General features: G+C 48.5%; 1 protein-coding gene across 1 annotated transcript; it reads right to left on the bottom strand.

Moving 5' to 3' along the window:
* Positions 1 to 887: 887 nt before the first annotated feature.
* ZNF235 (zinc finger protein 235) lies at positions 888 to 7,703 on the bottom strand. Its single transcript, XM_016212622.2, has 4 exons — positions 7,614 to 7,703; positions 6,078 to 6,204; positions 5,262 to 5,387; positions 888 to 3,932 (listed from the first exon to the last, which is right to left on the bottom strand). Exons 1-4 carry the CDS (start codon positions 7,626 to 7,628, stop codon positions 1,954 to 1,956), a joined length of 2,247 nt encoding a protein of 748 aa, XP_016068108.2. The 5' UTR covers positions 7,629 to 7,703; the 3' UTR covers positions 888 to 1,953.
* Between the last annotated feature and the right edge of the window lie 3,409 nt (positions 7,704 to 11,112).

Here is an 11,112-nt window from a genome sequence, read left to right as displayed (position 1 = left end):
CTGCCGCTTCGGGGTTTCAGGAGAGTCCACAGCACGAGGCGAGAGGCCGCTGCGTGGAAAAGCCCCTGGAAACGTCTAGGGGGGCTGGAGCCTGCGCGGGCTGGTCCCGGGAATGACCAGGGCGGGCGACGGGGGGAGCCAGGTGGGGCCGGGTGGGCGGGCTTAGCAGAGGAAGCGCCTCCGCAGCACGTGTGTCTGGGGGACAGCCGCCCCTCCCCCGGCTCTGACCCTGATGCGGGACCACTGAGCTCCCCCCCCCACCCGCGCTCGAGCTTCTTCCAAGCTGCTCCCCCGAGGCTGAAGCTCCGAGGGAGGGGCCCCAGGAGGCCCGCGCGGGCCTCCAGCAGCCTCCGCCTCGGTCCCTACTTGTCACAGCCCAGTTGTGGGGACTTGTCGCCCCAGCACCAGAACCCTGGGCAGGGGGGGCTGGGGTGGGACGGGACCCCTCGCTTCCCGGGCGGGTGCCTCCGCAGCCAAGATATTCCTCCTGATCAGAAGCCGCCACAGCCCCGCCGGTGTGGCCCAGTGGGCTGGAGGGTCAGCCCCGCGCCAGGAGCCGCGGGCTCTGTCCCCGGTCAGGGCACGTGCCCAGGTTGCGCGTGATCCCGGCTGTGCGCACGCACGCGGCCGCCAGCCAGGTGCTCTCTATTCCAGGATGGGGCGTGGTGGCCGCCAGGTAGTTTTAATTAATTGCAGCAAGTAAAAGAGACAGAGGACCCACATCCAGAGCCCCATCTCCCTGAAGGGAGGCTTAGCCACTGCTTTTTTCTTGGCAGCTGGCTAAACTTACCTGGATTTTGCTAATTACATGTTAGGTCCGGATGAAGGAAGCACTGTGCACAGGCACTTTGACCAAAGCTTGCATGAAAATAATGAGAAGAAACCAATTAACAATTCAAGTTTACTAAAACTTCTTGTCATTAGTAACTGCTTTTAACATTTTCAAAGAGTTACAGTAAAACCATACCTTAATTAGGGTTCAGAATTTTCAGTTCAGTATGTTATTGGATTATTAAAAACCAGTACTTTTCAGTCTATAAAATACAAACTAATGGTTATAAATGTCATAGTGCACACACAGGTAATACACTGTACAAAGAGCTGAGGCTGACTGGGGAATGGGGGCCATTCAGAAGTCTTGTTGAAATTAATTTGTATTATTGTGGATGGCAGCATTACATGGTTTTTTAAAAATGTTTTTACTGATTTCAGAGAGAGGGAGAGGGAGATAGAAACACCAATGGTAAAAGTCATTGATTGGCTGCCTCCTGCATGCCCCCGAATGGGGATCGAGCTCACAACCCCGGCATGTGCCCTGACCAGGAATCGAACCATGACCTTCTGGTTCATAGGGCCACACTCAACCACTGAGTCACACTGGCCTGGCTGCATTATTCCTTTTGAGTATGCTGTTCTGAATTTAAGGTAGAGAACAGACTAGAATTTTCAAATATTTGTCCTAATTATAATGATTTTCTACACTTTATTCAGTAATTGCTGGACACTTATTACAAGCCAAGCAGTTCTACAAGATAGACACACAGTGGTGAGAAACACCTCTAACCTATGTGGAAGCTACACTGTAGTTGACTGCAATTTTGTCCATTACTATCCTTTTGTTAAAGAGTTCTGCACATAATCTTTATTCTCTTCTGGGCAGACTCTAATGAAATGGAGGGTTCTCCTGTTGTGTTCATCTTCAGAACTGGGACATTGAAAGCTCTAGTGTAACTACTTATCATATTTATAAAACCAGTTGTCTCTCATGTGAAATCTGATATTTATAAAGAATTCATGCCCCAACTGAGTTAAAACACATTTTATACAGCTGCTTCCCTGGACAGTTCCTCGAGGCTTCTGAGCTCTGAAGGAGCTTTTCACAATTAGCAGAACAGGCTTCCTAATGGACAGAAAGATGTGAACTCTAATTAGGCTATGTCACACCTCACATTTCTATAGATTCCCTCCAGTGTGGATTCTCTGATGATATACAAGATGTGATCTCTGGCTGAAGCCTTTACAACATACATCACATATGTAAGGTCTCTCTCCGGTGTGGACCCGCTGGTGTGTGTGAAAATGTGAGGCCTGACTGAAGCCCTTACCACACTGCTGGCACATGTAGGGCTTCTCTCCTGTGTGGACCCTCTGGTGAGCACTGAGCCCAGCACTCCAACTGAATTCTTTCCCACACTGCTCACATTTAAATGGTTTCTCCCCAGTGTGAATTATTTGATGGACTTGAAGATTTGACCTTTGGCTGAAAGCCTTACCACAGGTATCACATTTATATGGCTTCTCCCCAGTGTGGACTCTCTGATGGGCTTGAAGATGTGAAGACTGACTGAATCGCTTCTGACACGCATCACATTTGAATGGTTTCTCTCCAGTGTGGACACTCTGATGAGCTTGAAGATTTGAGGCCTGACTGAAGCCCTTCCCACACTCCTCGCATTTATAGGGTTTCTCTCCTGTGTGGACTCGCTGATGATTGTGAAGATTCAAGCTCCAATTGAAGCGCTTCCCACACACCTCACATTTGTATGGCTTTTCTCCAGTGTGGACTCTCTGATGGGCTTGAAAATATGAACTCTGACTGAAGCCCTTCCCACACACATTGCATCGAAACGGTTTCTCTCCTGTGTGAACCCTCTGATGGCTCTGGAAACTTGAAGCTGAACTAAAGCCCTTCCCACACTCCTCACATTTATAGGGTTTCTCCCCCGTATGGACTCGTTGGTGACTGTGGAGATTAAAGCTCAAACTAAAGCACTTCCCACACTCCTCACATCTGTATGGTTTCTCTTCGGTGTGGACTCGCTGATGGGTATGGAGGTTTGAGCTACAACTAAAGCGTTTACCACAATCTGCACATTTATATGGTTTCTCTCCAGTGTGGATTCTTTCGTGGGCCTGAAGATGTGATCTCTGCGTGAAGCCCTTTCCACATACCTCACATTTATAAGGTTTCTCTCCAGTGTGGACTCTGCAATGAATATTAAGATCTGTGCTACGACTGAAGCCCTTCCCACAACTTTCACATCTATAGGGCTTCTCTCCTGTGTGAATGGGCAAGTGAGCGTAGAGGTGCGAGGTCTGATTAAAGCTCTTACCGCACTCTAGGCATGAATAGGGTTTCTCCCCTGTGTGGACCCTCTGATGAGTTTGCAGGTTGGAGCTCTGACTAAAACCCTTCCCACACTCATGACACCAATAGCGTTTTTTTCTTGCGTGAACATATTGTTGACCCGGAGTGGCTGAGCCGTAACTGGGATCCGCGTGCGAACTACAGGTAAGGGGCTTCTTTCCCGAGTGTACCTGCTGATGAACTTGCAGACCGGAGCTCTCAGTGAATGCTTTTTCACATTCATTCCACTGGTAGCTTTTCTGTCCTGTATGGATTATACCGAACTGGGCAAGAGGTGACACCTTTGAGATGTCTTCACCACAATCTCTGTTGCTGTGAGCTTTTTCTCTTTTGTGTGCTGTATCATCATCACGATGGTGCGAATTACAACTGAAGATGTTAGCACATGGAACAAATATACATAACTTGTTTTCCACTGGCATCTGCTTACAGCTTCTCTGATAATTCAGTGTCTCGTTCAGATATATTTGACTCCAAGAATTCTGAGCTCTCTTTGTTGGAACGTCCTGATTTTCATTAATCCTGGAATGTTTCTCTACGAGATTCATTATATAGCTGTCTTTCACATCAGCCTGAATGGCTATTCCTGTCCCCACCCGACCGGGGGAATTATGTTGTTTGGGGACTTGAGAACTCTTTTCTTGATTATGTACCATGGAGACTTGACTTTTTGTTAATTTACTCTCAACATGCCTCCTGATTTGCCAGCATGAAAGCTCTCCCAAAGGAAGGCACCTAACTCCTGCTTCACGGAGAGTCTCCATCTCATTTTCATTCCTGCCTCCTGAAAATTAAGGACAGACAGGGACATCAGCAAGAAAGTATGCTAGGAAGCCCCAAGCTCTTGTTCTCCCATTCAAACATTTAAAAAACCAGAGACTAGCAAAACTAACTGTGAGATTTCTGAAAAAATGGTCAAAGTCTACAGCAAACAACAGAGTGACCAATTGAGAAAAGGCCACATTTAAAACGGTATGAAATTTGGTACCAGCCCATCTTGAGGGGATAAGGTCTTCTAGGGTCTTTCCCAAGAGTGTGTCTTGCCTGGGGCTGTGTGCTTTTTCCCATTCCCTCTGTGCACAACTACTTTTAAATGTCAGTTTTACTTGTGGAACATTCTAAAGGATGCAGCAGTTCACCTCTCAATTCTCTACCTCAAACTAGAGAGAGCAGAGCAGAATTTCTCTGCACTATTCTGTCTTGGGGATGCCTGAAGAACCAGTCTGCTTTGCCTGACTCAGAGACGAGATGGGAAAAAGCGATGGAAAGCAGCCGTAGACACTGTTCATGGAGGCTACAAGGGGGCTATCCACACGCAGAGGCCTAGAAAGCGATTATATGTGAAGGAATGCTCTAGAACATCGAAGTGCAAGAAAAACTAGGTGGCACTTCTTGGGAGATTAAGAGATTTAAAAGCACCTGTGCCTGAGGGGATTGAAAAGGGATACGCACAGACCCAGGAAAGTCATTAGCTCAGGAAAAGACCGCCCTAAGCCCGGGCAGCTGCCAAGGCTCAAACACACCCCGCCATTAGGCTTCCCCAGAAATGAGCCAATCAGCAAAGACCGGTCCAGGGGCTGTAACGCAAATGCTCAATTTTCAACAATAAAAGCATAAAAGCCACAGGAAAATCTGGCCTATTCAAAGGAAGAAAACCAAGTGGTTGAAACAACTGTCCATGAAGATCCGCAGGTTTCAGTATCAGGTGAAGACCAAAGCAACTGTCTCACACGTGCTCAGCGAGCGGAGGGAGGGAGTGACGCAGGCATCGGAAGCTCCAGCCTATTCCCACACTCGCCACCGACACCAACATGTGGGGGAAATCGCTTTGAAAACTTTAAGCCCCAGTTAAGAACCTACGCCAACCAAGGGAGTATCAAACCAAAGAAGCTGAACTCCCGTCAAGGGCACGTCCCCGGGCTGCAGGGTCCTTCCCAGCCCTGGTTGGGGTGCCTGCTGGAGGCAACCAATCGACGTCTCTCTCTCATCAATGTTTCTCTCCCCCCCCCTCCGTACCAGGCCACGGCTTGTGACTGATGCTTTCAAAGGCTCTCTCAGGTCGCTGTGTGGAGAACAGGTCACTCAGAAGAGGGACAGGATAATGGGCTCTTACCTCCAAGGACTCCAGCTGCACAGTTCTGCCCTGAATGCCCACCTCTTTGAGGCTCGATCTCCGTCATCCAAAGCTTTTCCTCTCTCTCCAACTGGGATATCACATCTGGTTTAGAGGACAGATGCCCTGTGAAGAGACAAAATTTAAATGAAATGTAACAGGTAAAAAGTACTAAAAATATTTGGTTTCCAATCCCATGATGTAAGGCCCCGCCCCGCCCCAAAGCATTGTCTAGCAAATATTTTGATGCAACTTACTAATTTCATGACCCACCAATGGATCTTTACCTACAAGTTTAATAAAAGATATATGAACCCTTGCCAGGGTGGCTGGGTTGGTTGGACCGTCATCCTGGTCACCAAATGTCGAGGGTTTGATCCCGGGTCAGGGCACTTAACCAGGTTGTGCGACAGGAGGCACCTGATTGATGTTCCTCCCCTCCCCCCCGCCCCTCCCTTACTCTCTCTCTAAAATCAATAAAAACGTATCCTGGGGTAAGGATTAATAAAAAGATATATGAAATAAGGAGCCAGGTACAGCTAAGGGCACCTGTTCATTTATAGTTAATTTACAAAACACAAATGTTTACCTTGAAACAAAGACTAGAAACGTCTTGTCTCTCCATTCCAAAGAGACTGGTCTCTATGGGGTCCTGAAGCCTTAAAGCAGCCGGCAGAGGCAGGGATGCTACCAAACACCCTCAAATGCACAGCACAGTCCCCACAACAAACAGCTCTCTGGGCCAAAATGTCAACAGCGCCAACTGAGAAACCCTGCCTGCTGGACGAAGCCTCATCAGAGGGCGCCTGTCCTCACCCAGGGACACCAGGTTCCAGAAGTTCTCCAGCATCACGTCTCGGTACAGCTTCCTCTGGGACGGGTCCAGCAGCCCCAGCTCCTCCTCGGTGAAGACCACAGCCACGTCCTTGAAGGTCACCGCCTCCTACGACACCAAACACAGGCACCTCAATCTCGCAGCTGGGAGGGGGCAGCACCGGGAGGCAGAGACACACAGGGAGCCGTTCCCAACTCTCAGGGACCCCGACGGCTCATGTTAGTAGATTTTCCCTTCTTCCCATTTCACAATCACACCATTGGGGGGGGGCGAGAACCAAGAGAAACATGAAAGAGTCTTGTGCACATTTAACACGGCGCCCTCTGTGGAGTTAAAGCCTCTGGAGCCCCGGCTCAGCTGGTCAGAGCGTCGTCCCAATAAACCAGGGCTGCGGGTTCAATCCCCGGGCAGGGCACACACACAACCCACCAATGATGCGGGAGGGAGCGAGCAGCAAATCCCTTTTCCCCCTCAAACCCACCCATCACTCAGGCCTCCAGAGTGGTCGCTGTCAAATCATGGCACACACGCTTCAGTTGACTGACAGTGCCACCCACATACTGTAAGAAATTGAGCTAATTGAGAGCCACAGCACCTAACGGGCCTCCCTCCTCTCCCCAGGTGGCGCCGCTGTTCTGTCCAGGCTGCCAGCCCTGCGGCCTTCGGGCCCTGGAGCCTGCATGCCGCGCGCTGTCCTCGGGAAGCGCTGCGTGTCCCTCGAGCAGCTTTCAGGGGCCCAGCTGACAGCACAGGCTCTGCAGACGAACCGCCTCAGGTCACCTCTAGGGCTCCGTCCATTACTAGCTTTGTCCCCTTGGACAAGTCACCCAAATTCTCAAGTATCATCCTGATGCACCAAGGTTGTGAGTCTGACCCCTGGTCAGGGCACATACAAGAATCAACAGTGATGCATAAATAAGTGGAGCAACAAATCGATGTTTCTCTCTCTCCCCCACCCCCTTCTCTAAAATCAATCAATTTAAAAAAATGCGAGCAAGGGCGCGTATATCCTGGAATATAGGCCTGGCAAGTCCCTGGTGCTACTAGACCAAGGATGTAGTTCTTTAAAATATACTAACATGCCAATGAAAAAAATGGAAACTTAACTATAATACATACATCATTTAACTTAGAATTAAGGAAAGAATCCAGCTCTTCTTGCTTGAAAACAACTAAAATTCTTTTCTCTGAGTTCAGTATCAGCTGGCCTCGCTTGCACCAAGCCGTACTTTAGACATTTTCACAAAATGTGAGGCACCATCATCACAAAACGGAATCTCTACAACTTTAAGGAGAGAGAAAAAAAGGTAGAATTCGCCCAGTGGGAGTTATTTTTAAAAATACCTATTAATTTTCGCACTGTTACTTGGAAATAAGCAAAAAGCAAGAGCCAGGCATACAACAATTTGTCAAGTGCCTTTGGCTCCCCTTTACCCTTCCCAAGCAGGACAAATATGTGTCCAGCCTTCGTGAAATAAAATGTCATTTTAAGCACCAAGGAGGCAGAGGCAGCTTACCTGGAACTGGATCATTTCTCTCCTCTTCCCTTCGGGGAAAGGCAGCGTTCTGGGGGGGGTAGAGCTGGGGAGGGAAAGACATCATGAGGGACGCTGGCCATGCTGCCGGCGCACGTGGCATTTCAGGGGAGCACAGGGCGGGCCCCTCTCTCTAGGCAGAGGCACCAAAGCTCAGTGAGAACAGGGGCTGGACTCCAGCTTCCCCGGGGCCCCCAGCCAGCTGCCATTGTTCATCAACATTCCTTAAACAGCCCTAACCCAAGGGCCTCTTGTAGCTTCCAGAGTATTCCTGAGCCTGGTCCTGGAGGAAATGAAAGGCAAGCAGGCAGGCAGTATAACTGAATGGGGCCCAAATGCCTGGGTTCAAATTCTGCCACTTCTACTTACAGTATTACTTTCTACTCATCAGTAGTGCAAACCCTGAGCAAGTCACTCGCCTCTCTGTGCCTACTTCCTGTCACCTGTAAAGGGGACTGATGCCCGCATTCCCTATTTCCTGCAGCTAAAGACAAGCAGTAGTTTGGGGCTCATAAAACTGCCCTTGAGAATGTGATTCTCCAGAAAATCCCTCTTTTGAGAAACCCAGAATTCAGAGAAGACTGTTCTGTCCTGTGAGTTATTGTTACCCTTGGAAAAACCTAATTGACTGGTTGACTCACCGTCATTTCTTCTGTTAGTAATGAGAGTTAAACCTCCATGGGTTTTGTCCTCCTAACAGGTGTAATTACTTCCAAATATCATTAAGCTGGAAGAGTCTCGAGAAAGTTTCTTCTCCCATATGCAAGAGGCTAAATAATGACTAATAAAGGCCTAAGCCTAATAAATCCTGTTGCATTGAAATCCACAACACGGGTTCAGACAATATTGCACACTTATTAAGGCCTCACTACACGTGTGGTCAGGCACTCTGCAAAGCCGAGACCACGGCTGTCTGTGTGGCCGGGAAAATGCACCGCGGACTTTCCCCAGGATCCGGCTGCACTTCACGCTCCTGCCTCAACAGGGGCCAGGACGGTCCCGGTGCGGCAGCCGCCGCGCACAGCCAGCCAGCGACCGGCGGCTCCGGCCCCATCGCGGGCTCCCGGGCGCTTCCGAGCAGCAGCGTGTGCGCTGAACAGCCTGCATTCTGCTGGGCACTGGGCACTGTTTTGAAGCTTCGTATATACAACCCACTTAAGCCCCACTTAAGCCCCTGGGAAAAGGAACCCTGTTTTGCCTCGAGGAAACTGAGGCACGGAGAGATCAAGGAACTCGCCCATATTTAACCGCAAGAAAGAGGCACCGCTGGCTGGTGGGTCCTACAGGGTGGACCTTGGATGAGCCGAGAGAGCGGGAGACCCTCAAACTCCGAGCACCCCGCAAGCCCGCCCCCGACTCGGGAGGCTCGCCGCCGCCTCCTTGTCCGCCCTCTGCCGCTGGCCGCCGCTTTCCTTACCCAAGAGGAGGGACCAAGTCACTGCTCAGCCCACGCCGAGGCGAAGAAGGTCCCGAGGGATCGCCAGGACGCGGGGTTAACTCACCGAACTGCGAGGAACCTCAACCCCAACCTCGCCTCCCGACAGCGGAAGTGCCTCGCACTACACACGGTTCCTGAACTACACTTCCCAGAATCCCCAAGAGGAAGCGCCTGGTTTCCACGCACTCCTGTACTCCATTTCCCAGAATGCAGCTCGCGCGCTTCCCGTCAGTGGGCGCGAGTTTTGAGTAGAGATTGTTCGCTCCGAGTCACTCCTCAGGCGCATTAACTGTCAGGTTCGCTTGATTCATTTCTCAAAGCTTACGAGAAAGTAATCGCGGGTTTTTAAAAAATGAGGCCGTGCTAGAGGGATAAGCGAAACCTCTACCATAAAAGCAACTTTAAAAACAAATGTTTTAGGGGAAGCAGAAAGTAGGCTAAAAATGTGTGATTTTGTCTGAGTTGCTTAGACAGAACTTAAAGAACGCTGGATCTCAAACTTGTTTCAAGCGCCGGCTCCAAACATCACCAGTACGCCCGTTGGTAAGATGAAACGAACTTGACTGCTTATCATGTCCTTGCCATGGAAAAGGAGGCCGCCACTGGAGCGGCCCTTCGGCACCTTGACAGCACAGCGGCAGAGCCCGGAAGGCGAGGTTGCAGCTCACTGGGAAAGAATTCCAAGATTGGTTTAAGCAGGTCTTCCAATGCGAGGGACTTAGAAAGGCCATGGGTTAGTGGGAACAAGAAGGCTTTTTGTAGCCAAGGAATCTTTAGGTGCAGACTGTTGATTCTTTGGGAGAGATTGAAGAGTTGATGGGTGTTGGTGGAAGTTCCTGGAATAAACAATCTAGCTGTTTGCTTCGGCAGGAATCTCACGGAATCCGAAAGACTGGGTAAGGACAACTGAATACTTAGGCTAATGTAGACAGTAAGCCCTGGGAGGGTAAGTATGTCGGAACCTCAGTCTTCAGGGGCCAAGCTCTGCAAGCTCCGAGGGGAGGAAAGGACAGTGGGGGTGGGGGTGCAGAACAGTGTTTAATTCCTTTGCCTCCTCTCATCCAAAGGCACCTAAGATTTCTTGACGTGTTTTGTTGAATGGAATTCTTCATTCCAATTTGCTAAGAATTCACAAAATGACAATACAAACATTGAGAAGGCTATAATAGAGAAATATCTTGAACTTCGTTGTTTGTTTTTTTAAAATATTAGTTGTTATGGCAAACAAAAACAGCTCCATTGCAGGTAATTTAAGAAAATACTGTGATGTATGCATATATAATATCCTGAAATGTTTTCTAATTTGGGTTCGGCTTTAGACATTTCATGACATACTTCTATTCTGCTCCTGATATATATAAAATAAAGTGCCTTGAAATGAAATAAGCCAAGTGAAACCAGGAAGCCATGATTTTTCTCCTAGGAAGGAAATGTATTTTGTAGCTTTTTATTATAAAACTTCAAAAATCGACAAAAGGAAGGAGAATAGTTAAGTGGACCAGATATACTCGTATCCCAAATTCAAGTTGACACCTTTTACCATTTATCTATCACTATTTTTTTATTTTACAGTACAATTTTATTTTTATTTTTTAATCCTCACCAGATGATATTTGGGTGAGAAGTCTGATCTTTTCCTCACCTTCGTTCTATGCATGCAATGTGTTGTTTTCTGTCCGCCTTCAATGTTTCCTCTGTGTTGTTCATTCTCAGCTGTTTGGCAATAACGTGTATAGTTTTTTGGCTTTTCATTTTTAAATCTTGCTTGTGTAGTCTGAGGTTCCTGATTTAGGGGAGGTCTTTTATTGCTTTTGGAAAATTCTCAGCCATTCTTTCTTCAACTAGGTTTTTTCTCATTCTCTCCACTCTCCCTCTGTGTTTCCAATTACACATATATTAGACCATAAAAAGTTCTCCCACAGTTCTTGGATACTATATTTTCTTCACACATTTTGTATTTTATTTATTGCTTTTTCAGAAAGAGTAAAGGGAGGTGTGGGGGAGAGAGAGAGAAACATCAATTGGTTGCCTCCCAAATGCACC

This window comes from Miniopterus natalensis, chromosome 18 (assembly GCF_054644295.1).
Source record: "Miniopterus natalensis isolate mMinNat1 chromosome 18, mMinNat1.hap1, whole genome shotgun sequence".
Taxonomy (NCBI): Eukaryota; Metazoa; Chordata; class Mammalia; order Chiroptera; family Miniopteridae; genus Miniopterus; species Miniopterus natalensis.
This window is presented reverse-complemented; position numbering and strand designations above follow the sequence as displayed.